Below are 21,335 nucleotides of genomic sequence, written 5' to 3'. Positions count from 1 at the left end.
GTTTGCCACCCTGGGCTCCTTCTGGGAGGAAGGGCGGGATATAAATTTAATAAATAACCATAATAATGATATCCGGCCCTCAGGACTCTCCTGGAGCCACCCCACCCCCCACTCACCCTGCTCTGTGCCTTCCTGGAGTGCCTCTGCCTGGCTGGAATGTGCCCCTAAACCATGGATAGATGGATGTGAGGAGGTACAGAAACCTCAGACTTCTGGAATGCACAAAGATTAAGAACCACATCTGTTGATCTGCCCACTTTCGCATCCGGCCCTGCCCACCACTGGCAGGCGGCCCCCATAAAATCACCCACAATGCCCCTCCACGCGCATCATGAGATCGGGCATTTTAGTCATCCTAGCAGTAACACCCAGCGCTCACCTCCCTAATCCCTTTGTCTCCCTGTAAAAATGCAAATGAGCCGAAAGCTGGCCATCAGTTTTGGGGGTGGGGAGGAGGAGTGTCGTTTTTAAAAACGACGACGGAGACATGGGGTCCTCCTGCATTCCGGCACTGATCACTGATGAAAGCGTGAGCGACACATCACGCCTCTCTGACTCAACAGAGCTCTGCACCTCCTCGGTGGTAAGCGCCCAGGCCCTGCATGCTTTCCATTCTCAGGGCTGCTAGTTCAAATCCCTGCGGAACTGTTGCAGCAGGGGCAGAAGAAGGCATATCTTTGCAGAGGGATCTTAGCTCGGTGGCTGAGCACCTGCCTGGCATGCAGAAGGTCCCCGGCTTAATCCCCAGCAGCTCCAGGGAAGGCGAGGAAAGTCCCCTGCCTGAAACCCTGGGTTGCTGCTGCCAGTCAGTGTAGGTAATACTAAGCTAGATGGACCCAATGCTCTGACTCAGTATATTGAGTGGCCATTAAACTCAGTGATAGAACACCTGCTTTGCATGTAGAAGGTCACCTAAACATCATCTCCAGGTCGGGTTGGGAGAGACACCCTGCCTGAAACCCTGGAGAGCTGCTGCCAGTCAGTGTAGGCAACGCTGCGCGAGCTCAGGCTTCCCCACCCTGGCACCTTCCAGATGTTTTGGACTACAACTCCCATCAGCCCCTGCCAACACAGCTGTATAGTGCTGAGCCTAGTGCTAGCTGGGGCTGATGGGAGCTGTTATTAGATTTATTCGTTGCTTGATACCCAAAGGTCCTCAAGAGACTTAACAACATTAAAACAAAACAAATAAAACAGATTTTAAAAACATAACATTAAGCAATCGCAATAGTTCCACTATGCAGCCACAGGAGTGTTTGGCAGCATATTTAAACAAAACATCATCTCAATCTAGCACATGCCTGCGAGAAAAGCTACATCTTTACTTGGCGCCGAAAAGGTGTCAGTGACGGCACCAGGCAGACCACACTGGGGAGTGCATTCCACAGACAGGGAGTCACCACTGAAAAGGCCCTCTCCCTTGCCACCACCCTCCAAGCCTCCCTCAGAGGAAGATCTAACAGTCCAGGTTGGTTCATATCAGGAGAGGCGTTACAGAAGATATTGGTGTCCTGAGCTGTCAAGAGCTTTACAGGTCAAAACCGGCACTTTGAACTGAGCTCGGGAGCATACAGGCAGCCAACGCAATTGGAACAAGCTAAGTGTTCGCCTTGAATCGGTCAACAGTCGGGCAGCTGCATTCTGCACTTTGGAGGACAGCAGGTTGGAGGAAGTTAGAAGACGACGGATCAAGGACCTGACTTAGCGTACTTCACGGGACACAACCAGGAGGCGGGGGAGGGGGGTTCTACTTTTGAGTATTGCCGCTCAACCCTCTTCATTTAGGTCCGCACCTTCCCTCCTGCTCGTTTCTCCTGCACAGCGTGCAAGCCAGGCACTTTGGCACCGTTTCTTGCGACTGCAGGACTCTCAGCCAGCTCATGACCCCCTGCCCCTCCAAATGCTACATGTTGCCCTCCAACCCTCACCTCCAAACTCTGCTGCTTCACGGAAGGCCCCACTGATGTTTTTTGGGGTGGGGGGAGACTCACCTTATTAAGGCTGGTGGTGCTGGCATGCCTGGTGGTGCTGTCAACGCTGCTGGTGGTGATTCGGATAGGGGTGCTTCTCAACCCCAGGGTGAGCTCTGTGGGGTGGGGAGAAGGCACGGATGTGAGTGCTGGCAGCCCGGAGAGGAGGGTTCTCAAATCGGGGTATGAGGATTTACCAGGATTGCAGATTAAACCCACAAGTTACTAGTCCGCATTAAGATTAAGGGCCGTGTCCAACAATCTCTGTCCACTAGGGGGAGGACTCTTGTGCTAGCGGACGGTTAAGTTTTAATGTTGTGCCACAGAGGAATCCAATGCTACAGCTGCACTAGCAGAAATTTGTTGCGCAACAGGCGGTGCCATCTACTGCACAACAAAGTTCCCAGCAAACCTGCATATGGATCCTCTTGAGCAACAATGTACCGCCGACACAAAACATTTCACCAATGGAACAAGTATACCATGAAGTGACTTTAACTTAGCGCTACATTAGTCTGCAAGTTACTAGTCCACATTAAAAAAAAAAAAGCTGGCCAGTGTCCCAAGACATAGCTGTGCTAAAGAACATCAACCCTCTCCTCCCAAAAGCTCGACTGCTTGGTTGGCAAATCAGGAATCACACGGGACACAACCAGGTTAACATACCGTTAATCTACTGTCACCTGCCCCAAGCCCTTGCGATTGGGCAGGCTATAAACCAGATTCCTGAATATACACACACAAGATCCAGGACAAACCAGGCCCTGGGATCACCCTCCATGTCCCCCCCTCCGAGATAACCCTCAGTACTAGCTGCAGCAGCAGCAGATGAATCAACACCCTCCTCCACCCTTAATAACGCTCCCAGAATTAGCCTGTTCTAGATGGGGAAGGGAAATGGGCGGTCAGCATTCTGGTGGTCAGCACACTGCTTGCTCCAAACGCTGCCCAGCTCCTACAGTCGCAGTTCCCCAACCTGGTGCCCCCCCGGAGTTTTGGACTACAGCTCCCATCAGCAAAGCATCCAGAGGGCACCAGGCTGGGAAAGAGAGAGCGGACCGGCTCCAGAAGAACCAGGCTTCAAAGCAACAGAACAGATATCCATGCGGTCCTCCAAATAAATCCACGGCAGAAGTTTGTTCCGCCAGAAACAGAAACGTTTCCGAACACTGAGACCGCACACGGGAACTGCTCCGCCTCCACCCGCCCACCAGCCATCTCGGGCCGTATTTCGTCCTTCATCACCTTGAATGCTTCTGTCTCGCCGGTACCGTTGTGCAGGTGAGCATGACGGCAGGGAACGGCCACAGCTCAGTGGTTACAGCACCTGCTTTGCAGGCAGAAGCTCCCAGGTTCGATCCCCAATGTCATCTCCAATTAGGGCTGGGGAAAAACTCGTGCCCAAAACCCCGGAGAGCAGCTGCCAGTCAGTGTAGGCAGAACTGAACCAGATGGACCAATGGTTTGCCTCAGTATAGAGAAGGGACGTGACTCTGTACTACAGCATCTGCTCTGCAAGAAACAGGTCTCCAGGTAGGGTTAGGCAGAGACTCATGCCTGAAACCCTGGAGAGCAGCTGCCAGTCAGTGCAGGCAATACTAGGCTAAAGGACCAACAGTCTGGCTGGTATAAGGCAGCTTCCTACTTAAGGTCACCCTGGAAGCGGGTGCCTGGCACAGAATGGCACTTGCAAGTTCACAAGCAGTGACTGCGATTCCCTGCTCACGCCTCCACACGGGGCACTCTGCTCCTCTCATCTAAAACTTTCCGACTCCCCTCCTTGAAACTCCTACGGAGGTTTTGCCAGAGCAAATACTACTCTGGTTTGTGTTGCCGCTTCACATTTCACTGACATTTCAGCTGGTATTGCATGGGCAAAGGCTCTGAGTTTTAACAGGCACGAGGCAGGCAGGAATTCAACAGGCAGCAGCTCCACAGAGGCGAAGCGATGGAGGGGGAAAGTTGCAGATTCTCAGTCTGCAAAACAGCTGCAAATCCACAAGGTGCAAAGCTCAGACAAGACCCTGCCCTTCCCTCTTGCTGACAAATGTCTCTCATCTCATCTAAGTTCTCCTAGTTTGCCCTGAAAATTCCTACGAGACGTCTCCTTCACCAGTCCAGATCCTCTTCATGAGGGGACATCTGGTGGCAGTTGAGCCAGTGTGGAGTAGTGGTTAGAGGGTCAAACTAGGACCTGGGAGACCCGAGTTCAAACCCCTGCTCAGCCATGAAGCTCACTGGGTGACCTTGGGCCAGCCACTGCCTGTCAGCCTAACCTACCTCACAGGGTTGTTGCTAGGAAAAAAGGAGGAGGAGCAGGAGGAGAACCATGTATGTCACATTGAGCTTCTTGGGAAACAGGTAGGATTGTAAATGCTATAAGTACATAATTATCTCCAAGAAGAGCCAAATCGAGAGCATGCAATTCCTGCTTTCCCTCTGGGACTTGCACAGATAACAATCAGGGTGGACAAGCGGGGAGGTCCTGCAATGCACTTCCTGCACACACAGGCATACACACCATTCTGCGAGTCCCAGATGCCCTTGCAAATGTACACACACCCCATGTGCCAGAGCGCTACTCACCTGCCCGCTGGTTACCTGGCGTCCCCACGATGTGGCTTCTCATGGGCTGCGTGCGCCCGTCCTTGATCTCAATGGTGAAGAGGGTCTTCATAGCGTCGCTGGGGTCGGCAGCGAGGTTGCAGGCTGGGGCTGTCGGAAGGCTGCGGGCGGAGGTGCTCAGCGGGGCATCGGGTTCCTTTGAGCCCACGGACCTCTCCGGAGCATTTTCAACAGATAGCTGTCCAGGTGTCGGCTTGCTGCCCTGCCATTGGCTGCTCTGGCTCCGCCCCTTGGGGCCGCCTGCCTCTTTAGGGCCGGCTGGACTCTGGGCAGGAGGCCTCACGGTCCCAGCCTTTGCCTGGACGGCAGTGGGCTTCCACGCCTGCTCCGCACCAGGGCTCCCTGCCCGTTGCCTGATGCCATCCTGGAAGGCACGGCTGGCAGTGCCGCCAGGGACCCCGACGGGTAAGTCTCCCGCGCGCTGGGGGTGCAGGAGTTGTTGCTGTTGCTGCAGGATACGGGCCCCTCTGCTCACGCTCCCCACCTTTGGGGGGGCAGGCACAGCGCCCGTCAGCTTGGGGGGCTCCGAGCTGAACTTGCGAGCGCGATCCAAGACTGAGCCGGATCGCTGGAAAGGCTGGTCCCGTCGGGAATCTGCAAGCGGGCAGAGATGGAGAGAGGGACGTGTTTGTTGGCTTGGGAACGGAGGGCAGTTTATACATCACACAACTGGGAATCCCGCCAAGCCTTTTCGAGAGAAAGTTTGGACCCTGGGGAGGAAAAGGGTTCTGAGCTCCTCCTCCCCCCCCCGAATTTACACACGCACACCAAAAAGCTAAAAAGAGGCACCATGAAAACAGACAGCAACTCTGACTCCCAGAGTCCATCCCTGCTCTGCAAAGCAGCCTCAGGAAGGAAAGTCCAAGACTGGAAAGGGGGGAGGGGTCACCCCATCGCTGCCAGGCCTCCCGGATGCACAGTCTGTCATAATCCTTCCCACTGGCCCTGCAAAATGATGCATGGAGTTGGGAAAGGGGACAGGGAACACCTTTTCTCCCTCGCTCATAATGCTGGAATTCGGGTGGGAGGATCCAATGAAGCTGATCGTTGGAAGATTCAGAACCAGACCCCCCCCTCCAAAAAAAAGGACTTCTTCACACAGTGCAGAGTTAAACTGGGGCATTCGCTCCCGCAAGAGGCCACCAACTTGGATGGCTTTAAAAGAGGACTGGACAGATTTGTGGAGGATCAGGCTGTCAATGGCTACTAGCCACGATGGCTGTGTTCTGTCTCCATCATCAGAGGCTGCATGTCTGTGAATACCAGTTGCGGGGAACCGCACGTGGGGAGAGTTGCTCTTGCACTCAGGTCCTGCTTGTGGTCTTCCCAAAGGCATCTGGTTGGCAGTGTGGGAACAGGGTGCTGGACGAGACAGGTCTTACACCCCAGTTCCCACGGACACCCACCATCAGCCCTCCTGCATAAACTGGAACTGGAGATGGAGCCAGGGAGCATGTGTCTTTTCTCCAGCGAATGTTGGACCACTAAAAAAATACACCTTACCCCTTGACCTGTGGGGGCCAAACACCGTCTCTCACCACCCTCTAAGCAGTATTGCCTAATGTGCAGTTATTTTCTGTGTTGCTTTTTAAGCTCGTTTTGTTGTACTTTGTACATCGCCTTGAGAGGTGTGCGCAGAAGGCGATTCATTAATAGTGAGGATCTGGATGACAATCATCAGAAGGACCTGGGAGGCGCCAGGATTAAAGCAGAATCTGCAAAGTACCATCGCCGGTGCCCCAACTGGCTCGGCAGGCAAAATATTACACCAGACAGCGTGTGTACTCCAGGCATTGTATTCAATGCACTTTTACTCAGAGTAGGCCCATTGAAATGAATGCCCATGGCTAAATTAGGACCATTCCTTCCAATGTGTCTAACTGTGAGCAAACGTTCGCTGAATACAACTCCAGGTGTGGGGAATCTTTGGCCCTCCAGAGGTTGTTGAACTACGACTCCCATCAGCCTCAGCAAGGCTGGCCATGCTTGCTGGGGCTGACGCGAGTTGTAGTTTAGCAACATCCGGAGGTTCCCCAGACCTGGTGTACATCTATCGCAGCACAGAGGCGACAGCTAGGCTGGATCGTTACCTGTGCTGGTTGTCGGACGTGGTGCCAGTTGCATGGATTCGCCATGGTGGGCACCTACGGGAGCAGGAGTCTCAGGGACAGCACCAGCGGGAGCTACAGGACAACGTTCTAAAGAAGAAAAAGGAAAATTAAAAGCCACATTAAACAAGGAGTTCTACAGCTTCTCAGAGGGTCAGAGGAAGGGGTCTCCAACGGGGAAGGGCTGTAAGCTCAGTGGCGGAGCGTCTGCCTTGCATGCAGAAGGTCCCAGGTTCAGTCCCCAAATGGCATCTCCAGGGAGGGCTGGGAGAGACTCCCTGCCTGAAACCCTGGAGAGCCGCTGCCAGTCAGCGTAGACAATACTGAGTTATATGGACCAATGGTCTGACTCGGTATAAGGCTGCTTACTAGGATCCTAGGAGGGAGACATTTTTCTTAGGGAAGGGCCGTAGTTCAGAGGCAGAGCACCTGCTTTGCATGCAGAAGGCTCCTGGTTAAATCCTCAGCATCTCCAGGTAGGGGCAAGGAAAGACTCCCACATGTGCACACACACACCCCCATTTGGCCAAGCTTCCCTTCAAACGATCAGACCCGTCAGAAGGGGGGGCAGCATTCCCAGCTCTACCTGGAGACCTTCCGCACGCATGCAAGGCAGATGATCTGCCACTGAGCTGCGGCCCTTTCCCCTAAATGTTTTGCAACATGGTGGGATGTTGTACCACGCAGCTATGACAATTATTATTATTATTTAAATGATGCATGGATGATGATGATGATAATTGTGATGACTGAAACAATAATAATAATAATAATAATAGGAGCAGCAGCAGCAACTTACAAAGACGTAAAACAGCAAAACAGCCTGCCCGATTCCCACATGTAAGAACTGTCGACGACGAACGTTCCCCATTTGTGGTGTGGGTGTGTGCACGGGGGTGGAGAGAGAGAGAACGAGAGTGCAAAGATATGGAACAGCCACAACGACTGCACTGCAGCTAAACTTTGCAGCCAGGGAGATGGGTCACTGTTATTACCAAACTATCGTTATTAATTGGATTCCTCCTCAAGAGGCCAGGGCAAGGTACAGCAACAGAGGGTAAACAATGGAACCCTTCAGTGTCTGAATAAGTAAGTGACATCCCTTTGAACTCCACATCTTCCCTTTTTGCCAAAGCCCCTGGAATTTTGCACCTTGGAAGAGTAGAGGGGGCCATCCAGGAACACAATCGATGATTTGGTCGGGTGGGGGTTAGGCGGGAGGCATGTTGAAAAAAGGGGCTCAGGGGGCTCCTCAATCAGCCACGGAAGGGAGGGGGAGAGCAAGGCAGAGCAAAGCTGCGCGGAGGAGAGGGGCCCAGCCGAGGATGGCACGAAGAGCCGCTCCTGACCTTATTGGGAGAAAGAATGCAAAAGGTCCAACTTTGCAGAGCCAGAGATTCCCTTTCATGGCCCTGCTGCGGAAGAAGCTTCCAACGGTGCACTGGCCCCACTCGCTCAGGAGAAGGGGAAGGAAGAAAGGGCAAATGAAGCAAGGGGCGCGTCACCAGGTGGGGGTCCCTCCAGGGCAGGAACAGACCCTGGCTCCCTTGGCATAGAGTCGGGCTCTGGATTCCACCCCCAAGCTGCCCCCAGCCTCCCGCTCTGCCCCCGCCTTCCGGAACTCCCCTTGCAGAGTTTGGCAGAGGACGGTGGCTGGTTACAGTTTGGGAAATCATGACTGGAGTGAAGGGAGAGAGAAGGCAAGGGTGCAAAGCTATTGGGGGGGTTGAGGCTAGATGGGTCCCCAGAGACACCCCCAGGGATTACACTCAGCTCTTGCAAGCGGCGGGCACTGCTTCTTCGAGGCCAGCCTGAGCAGAGAGGCGTGTGCCTTGGGTGGAGCCGTGACTGAGGGACGCCCGCACAGCCTGCTTCACAGGCAGCAATTACCTACGTTGGTTTTATTTCTAAGCAAGGAAAATTCGTGCCAAAATAAAGCCCAAATGTAGGGCAAATGCACAGCCATCTCCTTTGGCAAAAAGGAGGGCCCGTAGCTCAATGACAGACCACCTGCTTAGCATGTAGAAGGTCCCACATTCAGCCCCTGGAATCTCTACATAGGGCTGGGAATGTGCCCAATCTGGAGGCCTGGAGAGCCACTACCAGTCAGTGAAGACAACACCAGCTTGTTCTGAGGCAGCTTCCTACGTTCCTATTTGCATCAGCCCTTTATTCAGAAGCAGTGAGGACTGGAAACTTGCTTTATTTTTATGGGGAGGACCATTGCTCAGTGGTAGGGAACTTGCTTTGCACGCAGAAGGTCTCTGGTTCAGTCCCCAACAGCATCTCCAGGTAGGGCCGGGAATGTCCCCTGCCTGAAACCCTTCAGCCCTGCTGCCAGTCAGTACAGACAATACTGAACTAAATGGACTAACCATCTAACTCAATACAAGGCAGGTTTCAGCAAGCGCCCGTGCTTGGGGGCTACCGTTCCCATCAGCCCCAGCCAGCATGACCGTGTGATGCCAGGGCTGATGGGGGCTGTACTCGAAAACATCTGGGGGGCACCAGCTCGGCAAAGGCTGATGCACAGCATCCCAAGGTGGCCTCCTCACACCCCTCCCAATAGGCCCCATAAAAGGCAGATCCCGAGCAGGAGCCGAAGAGGCTGTCAGGCCCAGCTCACCCCCTTACCTTCTTCTCTTGTGTGTGCTGCAGCCGCTTCCTGCTCTGGGGCACCCTGGAGGAGAGGAAAGATAGGGCCAGGTATCAATTCCTGGAGCAAGGCTGCTCCCATCACCTTCCAGCTGCTCAGGGTCAAGTGGCAGATGGTGCCAGCTCGCCTTTGTCTGGGGGGTGGGGGACCTCAGGCCCCAGGGCCCAAATGCGGCCCTCCAGGCTTCCCTTTCTGGCCCTCAGGACTCTCTCCAGCCCACAACCCTTTGCAGCTCTGAATATTTTTGCCTGGCTGGACGGTGTCCTCAGGCCCTCCGGGCCTCTATGTCGGCCCTCGGAACTCTCCCCAAGCAGCCCACCCCCGCTTCGCAGCCTCCTTGAGTGCTTTCGCCTGGCCAGATCGTGTCCCTGAACGCCAGCAATGCCTCTTGCTTGCCCGGATGGAGGTCAGAGAGGGGCGTGTCCGAGTGAGTGTAGAAAGTAGCCTACATTACTTTACATTCGTTGCTCCGCCCACTTTCCCCTCGGGCCCCTCCCACCACTGGCACATGGCTCTTTGAAGGTTGATCAGAAGGGAATGTGGCCCCCGGGCTGAAAAGGCTTCTCCAGCCCTGCTCCATTCCTCCCCTGTGCATATGGGAGGAGTCCACACACCTCTCCACGCTGCTTCTCTTCACTCGGTGACTTCGGGTAGGGCTCCTCTTCCCGGCAGGGGTCCTTCAGGGCACCTGCAGCATCCGGCTGCCCTTGCATAGTCTCACTGCCGACCTCTCCTTTGGGCATCCTCAACACTCCACCGTCCTCCGGTGCCAAAGCGCGGCTGGCCTCATCCTCCTGGGAAGCGGGCAGAGACCCTGCCCTGGCCTCGCTGTCATGGGAGGTGGCCTCGGGGCCCTCAGCGCTCGACTCTGGATCAGGCCCCCTCTCGGGGAAGGGTGGCGGTGGCTCCGAGGCAGGCTGGCCGGGGACAGGATCCAAGAGCAAAAGAGTCCCCGCGCAGGAGGAAGAAGAGTCTGCCGGGAAAGACGGAATGGGAAATCACAGCTAGCAGAGAGGAGCTGTGGTTAAGAAATGTAGCTGTGAGCCAATGCACAGGCGTTGGGCGATCAGCCAAGCCACCCCAGGGTGCGGAAGAGGGCCTCGAGATGGAATGGTGAGGTGCACTGGAAGATGCCATGGAGGAGCGATCCCCCTCACAGGGATCTTGTGTTTGTTAGCCCTGGCGAGCAAGACACTCACGATGCCAGTTGGTAAACTGGGTTAAGGATTACCTGAGATAATGCATGCCGATAATTTGGGGAAAGGCCTTAGCTCAGAGGCAGAGCATCTGCCTCACATGCAGAAGGTTCCATGTGTGGTGTCTCCAGGGAGGGCTGGGAATGTCCCTTCCCTGAAAACTTGGGGAGAGCGGCTGCCAGTCAGCGTAGACAGTACTGATCTAGATGGACCAATGGTCTGACTCTGTATAAGGTAGCTTTCTATGTGGAAGGGCTATGGCTCAGTCGTAGAACACCTGCTTTGCATGCAGAAGGTCCCAGGTTCAACCCCCTGCATCTCCAGGAAAGGTTCAGAATATCCGCTGTCTGAAACCCTGGAGAGCTGCTGCCAGTCAGTGTAGACAACAGTAAGCTAGGTCTGACTCAGAATAAGGAAAGCTTCCATTCCATGTTCCTTTGAACACATTAATGTGCCACTGAACATGCTGAGTAGTACAAGCCCTTGTTTCCCACATTCAAGCACCAGTACCGATTCTTAGTTCCCACCTCTACTATACTTTCAAAGCAGTATTATGCCGCTTTTTGGCTTCCCCTAAAAAATAGAATCATGGGAACTGTAGTTTGTGAAGGGTGCTGAGAGTTGTTAAGAGGCCCTTATTCCCTTCACACAACTACAATTCCCAGAGTTCCCTGGGGAAAGGGATTGATTGCTAAACCACCCTGGGAACTATAGCCCTGTTTTAGGCGCATGCCTCCCCTACACACGCACGCACGCACACACTTGCCTCACGTATGGTGCTAGTAGGACGCGCCCCTCCCTCTGACACTTCCTGACTCTTCCGCCTGTTCCCTGCCCCCCGCTCCATCTGAACTCAAGTATGAAGGCGCGTCGACTCACCTGACACGTCTGTCGGCTGCGCTCCTTGGTGTCGCTGGCTTTGCAGCTCCTGGATCTGGGCCTTGATGAGCATCTGCTCCTGCACCTGAGAAGAGGAAGGGCCAGTGTCAGCCAGCGCAGACAGAGGTTCAATGCAATATCCTCTCTCGGTCACTCTGGCCGGCTGTTCCTATAAGCACATGTGCGCACACCTGTGGAGGCGACTCGTCCCAAAAGACACCTTCCCTCTCTGAGCCTCATGCCCAGCTCAAAGAGTCGTTTGACCAGGGCAGTTTCTTCATTCTTCCGGGTCCCGGAAGTGGGTGTGTCCACCCATGAAGTGGAAATACTGACCTGCGTTGGTGATGGCAAGCGCTGGCGCAACGGGTGCTAAATCAGGGCGGATTCCAAAACCCGGATTTGTGTCATATTTTTAAGCAAGGCTCTTCTGCACCAGCTTGGGGGGGGGCATCCCAAATTGCCACACACCAGCCCTCTAAGCAGGGTGCAGTATCTTGCGTAAAGACAGAGAGAGACAAAGGTATGGTGCCAGCCAGCTGGCTCAGGGCAGCATTGCACACCCAGACACGTTCTCCCTTGCCAAATCCATCTCAGGTCCTGCTCTCCAAAACAAGACAGTGCCCAGGACAAGACAGCCTTGAGATTGGGGAGCCAACACCACCTTGGACAATTAGACAGAGTGTGCATCTATGTGGGAGCAGTTGCTAAGCAACAAGATGCAAGCCCCCCCCCAAAAAATCCAGCCATCCAGGTTAACTCTTGGGTTGCTAAGCAACCACAGCCCCTGGTCCTTTGCTCTCTTTCTTCCAAGACCTGGATGCTGAGCAGCGTGTTGAGGTTTTTGGGGTGGGGAAAGGCTGAGAGAGATTGGGGAGGGGGCTTTGCACAGGGAAAGGCGGCAGGAGAGACCACCCATAGCCTTTGCCAACCTGGTGGTCTCCAGATGTTTCTGGACTACAGCTTCCATCAGCCGCAAGTATTTCGGACTTCAGCTCCAAAGCTGGCTGGGGCTGATGCAAGTTTTAGCCCAAAATATCGGGGGGGCTCCCCATTTCTTTTTCCAAAAGCAACCGCCAGCAAGGGGTGGAGGTGAGGCAGTGATTTGGAGGAGGGCCCCAGGGCAGAGGATATTACACCTTTTTCCCCGTGCCAGGATACTCGCAGAGTGTCCACACATTTTCCCCTCCATGGTTAACAGAACAGAGGAAATTGCCTTAAATACTGAGGCAGACCATTTTGGTCCATCTAGCTCAGCAATGAAGACACTGACTGGCAGCAGCTCTCTAGGGTTTCAGATGGGAGACGTTCCCAGGCGCACCTGGAGATGCTGTCGGGGGTTTGGACCTGGGAACATCTTTGTGGATTTAAATACTTACAAACTGCACTTTTGTAGAAACAAAACAAGACAGCGCACGCCATGCAAAATTACAACACAAACATCCATAAATATTGGCTTTTAAAAAGAAATTCACATTGCAAAGGCCTGTCTGGGCAACACAGCTTTTAAGAGGTGGCTAAAGGCAGGAACATTCTCTAACAAATCTCTACAGGCAGGGAGTTCCACAGGCACAGCCACTTCACGGTGTGTGGTTTGCATCAGGGACTTGCACAGGGGACAGAGGGCTAAATCCCACCTTCCCTCCCCCCCCAAAATCCTGCAGCTGTTTTGGGAAAAAGTCAAAGATGTGAGGGATTCAAATCACCTGCACTTGGCCCTCGGTGGACACCAGCCAAAACATTTAATGCAAAACACAGCCCTCTATTTTAAAAAACAAAACGTTTAAAAAACACCCGGACCTGACAAGGATATAAAATAAAATCTGCCCCCTCAAACAAAATCTCCATGGAGTGAATTCAGAGTGAATCTGGGGGTGCCCCCATTGTCAAAACCCCTGAGGAATTTTGAGCAAGACTACACAAACATCTTTGCAAGTGGCCCTGAGGGGGGGCAGGTTCTGTACATCCCTAGTTAGGAACAAGAGCCAGTTACAGCTTGCGCCTCGGGATGCCAGAAGCTTCATTTTTTTTTTCCTGGGATGAGACTGCCATCTAGCGAACAATCCGAGAAGCACCTCTGCTCAAGGAGCCCTAATCCAGAGTGCTCAGTTTCCAGCGCGACGCAAAGGACTTTAGCTGCGCAAAAGAACTTCCTTTCCCTCCCTCCTCCCCATGCAGCACCCACCCACCCCCTGTGCCCCATCCTCCAGAGCAGATCTGGGGAGGGCAAGTCACATCGCACAAGCAGAAATCCTGGCACTATTGCGGGGGTTCCCAAACTTTCTATCCCCCGTGGACCACTTGAAAATCGCTGACGGTCTTGGCGGACCGCTTTCTGATTTTTCCCCTGCCTGCTTTGTCGCAATTGCAATGTGCTCACTGCCGAATGACTTTTAATTGTGTTTTGGTGGCTTCTTACATTGTTTGTTGTTACTTATTCATTATTTGATTTATATCCCGCCCTTCCTCCCAGCTGGAGACCAGGGCGGCATCACACTGCGTTAACATTACATTAACAAAACGTGACATCGCGTTTTATTGTATTACAATTTGCATTCCATAAAATGCAAATAAGAGTCAATATGAGCATTTAATGGGGACATGCCATGGACCACCTGAATGAAGCTTGCGGGCCCCTACTGGTCCATGGACCACCGTTGGGGAGCCCCTACACTGACAGATTTATCTAGTAGCATACTGCCTCTGGCTCCCATCCTTGAACTGAGTACCTAACCAAACTAAGACAGTAAGCCTGAGGAAGCAGCCGCCGTAGCCACCACAGAGGCCAGGGCCGCCAACCCCTCTTTCCAGAATTACCCCTGGGTGCCACACACCTCCACTCAGTCAGGACCTCCTAGAACAGGGATGGCGAAAGCTGTTGCCCCTCTAGATGTTGCCAGGACTCCAGCTCCCATCATCCCTGACCGTTGGCCGTACTGGCTGAGGGCCAAAGGTCTCCTCACCTGTCCCAGAAGCAACACAGAAGACCTCAACAGCAAAACTCAGGTGCCAAAGAGAAGGGAACTTGGCAAGGAAACCTAGGTAATGTTCGTAGCTAGCAGGGGTGGCTCCATGTCAGCGGGACAGTGAGATCTGCTCCGGGTTTTAGTCCAAACTATGGTTTCAGCACCTCGGACAGTTCCTTGAAAGCTTAGGCTAAAACCCGGAGCGGATTCCACTGACATGGAGCCATGAGCTGCCACTGGTAGATAGGGAGTGCCCCTATTGATCGGACACCCATCTTTATCTGTTGATACGTGCTTCTCCTCACCTCTGAGATGCCCCCGTCCTCAACGTTTTCTTCCCTCCGCTTGCACTCAAGGGCCTCGAGGGTGTCCCGCCGGCTGTAGTAAGCCTTGCCAGCCAAGGCTGCAGCTTCAGAGGAGGAAGAGAGAATAAATCAAGCAGGTTTAGCCACAGGAACTTTGTTTTACAGCACAGGCTGGCAACATATCGCCCACGGCAGGCCCTCAAACCACTTCCACACAGCCTGCAGGCTCCCTCCCCTCCCGCTGAGTTCCCATCACACACTGCCAAGCTGACTGGCACTGGCGACAGCTGAGGAGCGCACCAACTGGCATGCGCCCAGCCCTGACCCACTGGGCTGCACAGGGAGGTGTGTGGGGTTGTACACCTTGGATAGGGTGAGCCCAGGCCCCGCCCATCATCACCAGCAAGTGGCCCTCAGGGGCCGGAAGGTTGGCCGCCCATTTTAGAGGCAGCGAGGCAAAAGGGCCTCTCAGAAATCCCTTCCAAGCATCCACCGGCTTTCCTCCCCTTCCCTCACAATTCCTGCAACACACACACACACAGAGGTGCTCCAGGTCTTTTTGCTCTCCTGTTAAGGTCCTGTTCGTTGTGTACCTTCAATTTCTTCAGCACGCAGTTTGCGGATGGCGGCACGTATCAGTTTGCGCTCCTCATATTCGCTGGCTCCCCGCAGCTGAAAGGAGAAAGGAAAGATCATCATCATTGCTGTTTAATTGTATGCCGCCTTTCCATAGCAATCTATGCTCAAGGCGGCTCACAACATGAAAAAAAAAGTTACACAATTCACCGCTAGAAAATAAATTCAGATAGTCAATAAGTTAACGAAAACATCTTAAGAAACGTGCAATAAATTGATACACCCTTATAATTCCTAATGAGATCCAACAATGAAATACAGAAGCATCATCCCACTAACAGCAAAACAAAAAACTGACCAGCAGAATTAAATTTGTACCCAAACAGAAGCCCCTCAGCAACACCTCAGGCTCAAGGTGGTCTCCGGCATCTTCAGGTAGTGATACCTTTTGTAGCTGCAGTCAGCCAAGGCCCCACCCTTCCAGGCCAGGTGGAAAGAGGCCAGCAAGCAGGGAGAGAGTCTTGCAGTCAAGGTGGTCTCAGCTTCAGGCCTACTTCATTTCCCCCAAATCAAGGCCCCCTCTGAGTCGACGGGGCCGCTGGCAGGAGTACAGACCTGCACGCATGCTCCTTCGTCACTCCACCACTCACTATACAAGAGTTTCGGGTTTTATTCATAATGAAGAGAAGTGTGGCCTTATGAAATGACCTCTCCATGGTGAAACAGAGGCACCTACACCTACAAGACCCTGTTTTGCTTTTCAACAGGACAGCCGGCTCCAGAAAGCCTCCAGTGCGAATCTCACCTTCGTCATGGACTCACTAAGACACAGCGCATCAAAGCCAGCCTCTGATCTGCAACACTGCAGGCGGAATAAATCTCAGTCCCAGGGGCCAAATGCAGACCTCCAGGCCTCTCTGCGGCCCTCAGGACTTTTTCCGCGCTATACCCCTAACGGGTTGCACTTTTCACTCTCGTTGAGTGTGTTTTCTCCGGCTGGAACAGCAATACTTCTTGTTGACCTCACACTTTTGAGAGTTACACCGGGATGCTCACGACAACCCTGCGAAGTAGGGGCCTGCCGTCGCCCCATATGGCAAAGGGGGAGAGTCAAGGCTAAGAGACACCAGAAAGATTCAGAAATGGGGCGAAGCAGCCAGCGACTCACCAAGGCCGTCAGTTCCTCCACATCCTGGATGGCCTCCAGCTTCCCAGAGAGGACGTCCAGAGCTTTCTGCCGTTGTTCCTCCTCTTCCAGCCGCCGGGTCCTGACGGAAACAAGGGCCAAAGGATAGATCAGCTGGCAAGGAGCGGAGGGAAGGAGGGCTCTCAGATGCCCCCTCCATGGACAAAAACCATTCTAGGAACATAACTGCTAGCTCCGTATTGTCAGCACTGGCCAGCAGCAGCTCTCTAAGGTTTCAGCCAGGGGTGTCTCCCAGCCCTATCTGGAGATGCCACTGGGGACTGAACCTGGAGCCTTCTGCATGCAGGGCAGGTGCCCTACCCAGTGAGCTACAGCCCTTCCCCTGTCGCAGGACACTTCCTTATACCGAGTCAGACCATTGGTCCATCAGGCTTGATATTGTCTGCACTGACTGGCAGCAGCTCTCCAGGGTTTAAGGGAGAAGCTTTTCTCTGCTCTACCTGGAGATGCCAGGGACCGGATCTGCAGAAGCTCTGCCCACCGAGCGACACCCCTTCCTGTCCTCTCCAGCCGAGACTCAAGTCAGCGTCTGGTAGCTGACAGGGCGCGATGCCCAATGGGCACACAGCTCAAGTTGGTGCCCTCTATTCCCTGGGACAGCCGGCGGTGGCAGCTGGCAAGCCACGATTACAGACAGACAACTCTGTCCATTTAGCTTTCTCTCCGTATCACGTTATTCCATTTTCACTTGTTTAATTTTATTACAGATTTTAATTTGCACATGTAACAATAAAAGGACAGAAAAAGAAAGAAAAATGCATTGAAATAAAATAAAAATCCTGAAGGCATTTTTCCATTATCAGTTTGCAAAAACTTCTCTTTCTTTTGGTCAAGTCCTCACAAAAACGAGACCATATTGTGGTGTGCATTTGTCCGAAGATACACATTTTTGGCGAGTGCAATACGATGCACTCACTCATCGGTATGAATTTTTACGCACCTAAGATAGAAGAAAACTTTCTGGTTGAAAGCCACAGGCCAACACATATGCATTTTTGTGTACAGCTTATTGGCTGGAAAACTGCACTGCCAGATTGGGAGAAACGGTGTGTGCCCGAATGACAGCTGCGTTGCGCCCTGCGTATTGTTTCAGGAAGTGCAAATCAGGCACAAATCTCTGCCCCGTCCCTACCTACAATACATGCTGGGTGGGGTGGGGAGCTAAGGGGGCAGACCGGGAGAGGCTGGCTCCTGTCCGCCAGTCGCCCAAGACTCACCTCAGCACGTTTTCCTTGTTCTCCTGACGCTCTGCGCTGCGCTCCGTCCGAAAGCGCTTGGACGCCAGTGCCTCTTCATCGCGTTCCAGCTCTTGCCGCCGGAGCTCCCGGATAGCAGAGCGGATCTGCCGCCGCTCGGCCAGATCCAATGTGGCTTCCAGCTGCAGGGAAGAGAAGGGCAGGGGAAAGAGGAGGGTCACTCCGGGACAGATAAAGGGCATCGTGAATGCCAACTCCACCCCGGGGAGTTGGTCTCTGGCCCGCCTCAGCTTGAAGACCCCACGATTCTGGGCTGGGTGCACAATGGGTGCAGTGTCCCAGCTTACACAGTGCCCCACTGTCCCTCCAGCCACCCACTCTCCTGGCACATCACCCAATGACTCACACACACGACTGTCACTAAGCTCAGGCGACCCCAGGCACAGCGTCGCCGGAGACACCCCCCCTGGCAGCAGGGAAAGTCCCCAGGGCTGGCCGCCTCAAAGTGGGGAGGGTGAGCCGCAGGCCGCAAACCACATGCGGCTCTCGTGGAAGTTGAGAAAGAGAGAGAGGTGACCCCTGAGCACCCGCGGGAGACGCATCGTCGCAGCCGCGCATAGACACAAACTCGTGGAATTCACAGCCAAGCGACATGAGGCAGCCTGGGGAGTTTTACATTTAAGGGCTGGAGAAATTTACAGAGGACGACATCTCCGGAAAGAGTGTGCAACGGGGGTGGGGAACCTTACGGAGCGTAAGGGCCGCATTGCCTTGCCACACACACCCCTCTCCCTTCAGGCAAGCAAAAGGCATTCGGAAGACAACTTTTAGCCACCAGGCAACACTCAAGGACGGCGCAGAACAGGCCGGGGGGGCGAGGGCCTGGGGAGAGGGGAAGCGGCTTGGAGTTAGTTCAAAGGGGAAGACAAAGAGGCATGGAGAGCCACATTTGGGCCAGAGGCTCCCCACTCTCGTTAGCCGCTGTCCACAGAGGTCTGCTTAACCGGGTGCCCAGACATTTTGGCTAGCCTTGGTAGCCTGTTCTGATATATGTCTGCCCCTGGCCCCCTCTTCTCCCACAATTTCCTGGTAGACACAGAGGGCTCAAGGTGGGATCCTGCCTCCAACTTTACAGTGTACTTGGGAACCTACAGAGTGCGGTACCATCAATGCAACACTGCCCCCGGATTTCCCAAGCCTGGAACTTGAGCCAGGATTGCTGGGAATCTGCAATGCACTTCAGAAGTTTAGGTGGAAAAGATGATCAAGGGAGGGGATGTGGGGCAATCTCTGCAGCAGTTATATATTTGCAGCCCCTTGCATTCAGCGTTTCTGTCTACATGGAGCCTCCACATTCAGGGGCACTATACCACTGAAAACCAAACAAGAGGGCGGCAGGGGGGAAAACACAGCAAAGATTTATCAATCACCGGACAGGCTGCTGACGCACCCAAACTAGTAGGGAATCTTATAAGTCAGTCGTACAGAGAAAGTCTGCAGAGATGGAAAGTATGTCCAGGAGGAAAGAAGCAAGACTGTGGCTTCCCTGGAAAGAGTTGCAAAACAACATCCCATTGTCCGCTTTCCACTGTCAAGAGTCCATCAGCACTTATCACGCCCAGGCAGAAACCCTTGAAGGATTGTGAGTCTGCGCTCCAAATTTCTTCAGATCTGGGCTATTTGCTACTGGGAAGACAGAGACAGGTCTTGGACTAGAACGGTTTCCTTTTGGAAAGGAAGAATTTGAGAAACGCACTGGGGATTTACGATTTGCACAGACCTCTTCATCTTAAAGAAATAGGCTTTTGGAACAGCCATCCCCAACCTGGTGCCCTCCAGGTGTTTTGGACTACGGTTCCCATCAGCCCCGGCCAGCTCACAAGTCTGTGAGAGCCACAAGCCCATTTCATTGGCATTTCATCTGTGTGGCAGAACAGCCTTGCAGAAGAAACTGTAAATCAGGGATGAAGAACCTTTTCCAGACCGAGGCCGCCTTCCCTCCTGGGCAACCTTGCAAGGGCCGCATGCCAGGGGTGGGTGGAGCCAAAGACAAAAGTGGGTGGAGCAACAAATGTAAAGGTTACCTTCCTACAGAGGGCTAGTTTCTAAACAACCCCCTCTATACCCTTCAGCCAGGCAAGCGCGTTCAGAGTTCTAGGGCACATTCTAGCCTGGCAAGACCACTCAAGGAATGTGCAAAGCAAGGCCTGTGAGGGGCGTGGCTTGGGGAGAGTTCTAAGGGCCAGACAGAGAGAGCTGGGGGGCCAAATTCAGCCTCCCAGCCAACTATTGCCCTCCCGTCCTGTAAAGCTCAGAGGGCAGCCCACATTCTGGAAGCAAAACCAGAAACCCCTTATTTTTGCCTCCAAGTGGCATTAACCTCTCAACGTCTGGCTGCTGTCATAAGCTGGAGCCTGGGTGAGGCAAGCCCCATTTGATGGAGGTCTCATTTGATTGCAAAACAGAAATACACCAAGAGGCAGGTTTAATGCAAAGTGGCTGAACTCGCATAATTCGTACCCAGGGAAGGGTGGGGGAGAATTACGCTTGCCCGGATGCGGGGTTTTTTCATTTTCTTTTCACTCTGGGGACATCCCAGTTTTCAGCATTGTCCTTCAGCCAGAACCTCCCTGGCAAGACCCCTTCACCAGACACAGAGAGAGAGCGCACCAGAGGTAGGAAGTGAGGATGCCCCTTCCACCAATCTTCCGCCAGGAATGTGCGCTTTTGGAAGACCCCGGTGGGCCACCCAACAGGGCCTGCAGAGCCAAGCTCCTCTCTTGACCCTATGGGCTGGAGCAACAAATTCTCCACCCGGAGAAAGGGGCAGGCAGGCAACGGCAGACTTGGTACAGCAGCGCACACACAAATATATATAACAAGCACATAGGAAGCGGTCTTCCACCGGGTCCATCTAGCTCGGTATTGTCCACACTGACTGGAAGCAGCTCTCCAGAGTTTCGGGGAGGGTTCTCTCTCAGCCCATTGGGGACTGAACGTAGATGCTCTAACCACTGAGCTGCGGAAGACCCTTCCCCAAGGAAGGTCAGCTCACAGTAACAATAACTAACCCAATCCAGATGTTGTGGGACTCCAACTCCCATCAGCCCCAGCCAGCCTGGGATGATGGGAAGTGTAGTCCAAGGACATCTGGAGGGCCCCACATTCCTCACCCCTGGTCTGCACCACGCCGGACGCTCCACATCATTCTCGGCCTGTCCACCTCCTCTCTTCCCCCACCCACCACCTAAAGTCATTCAGCCGCTATCATTTCCTGGATGTGGGGTGGGGCAAGAGGGGGTCTGCGCTTCCCCACATTCAACCTCGCCAGCTGCATTTCCTGCCCCCTTTTGTCTGAGCCAGGAAGAGTGCTGCGAAGAGCCGACAAATTCATAGATGGCGTGCTGAGAAAAGGCGTCAACCCGAACACAGAATATCGTATTTCTTCTAGTCCTCTGGAGAGAGCGCCAAAGCACACAGACCGCACACCTTCACAGCTGACAACAGCTAGCACAATGCAAATGGCATCGAGAGTTGAAGGTGGCACAGCAATTAGAGTAACCTTTTCTTTATCTTATTTATTATTCCATTTATTTATTAGATTTAATTTATATCCCACCCTTCCTCTCAGTAGGAGCCCAGAGCGGCAAACAA

General features: G+C 53.6%; 1 protein-coding gene across 9 annotated transcripts in view; it reads right to left on the bottom strand.

Moving 5' to 3' along the window:
* SMTN (smoothelin) overlaps nucleotides 1-21,335 on the bottom strand; it is a 67,806-nt gene that overhangs the window by 26,103 nt on the left and 20,368 nt on the right. For all 9 annotated transcript variants that reach the window (XM_061602516.1, XM_061602512.1, XM_061602517.1 and 6 more), the window contains exons 3-12: nucleotides 17,703-17,863; nucleotides 16,447-16,546; nucleotides 15,296-15,374; nucleotides 14,703-14,806; nucleotides 11,435-11,519; nucleotides 9,974-10,332; nucleotides 9,338-9,383; nucleotides 6,686-6,793; nucleotides 4,557-5,189; nucleotides 1,992-2,086 (exon numbers count right to left, since the gene is read on the bottom strand). In XM_061602516.1, coding sequence (XP_061458500.1) covers nucleotides 1,992-2,086; nucleotides 4,557-5,189; nucleotides 6,686-6,793; nucleotides 9,338-9,383; nucleotides 9,974-10,332; nucleotides 11,435-11,519; nucleotides 14,703-14,806; nucleotides 15,296-15,374; nucleotides 16,447-16,546; nucleotides 17,703-17,863 — 1,770 coding nt within the window. The remainder of the gene's footprint in view (nucleotides 1-1,991; nucleotides 2,087-4,556; nucleotides 5,190-6,685; nucleotides 6,794-9,337; nucleotides 9,384-9,973; nucleotides 10,333-11,434; nucleotides 11,520-14,702; nucleotides 14,807-15,295; nucleotides 15,375-16,446; nucleotides 16,547-17,702; nucleotides 17,864-21,335) is intronic.

Source organism: Rhineura floridana, chromosome 19 (assembly GCF_030035675.1).
Source record: "Rhineura floridana isolate rRhiFlo1 chromosome 19, rRhiFlo1.hap2, whole genome shotgun sequence".
Classification (NCBI taxonomy): Eukaryota; Metazoa; Chordata; class Lepidosauria; order Squamata; family Rhineuridae; genus Rhineura; species Rhineura floridana.
This window is presented reverse-complemented; position numbering and strand designations above follow the sequence as displayed.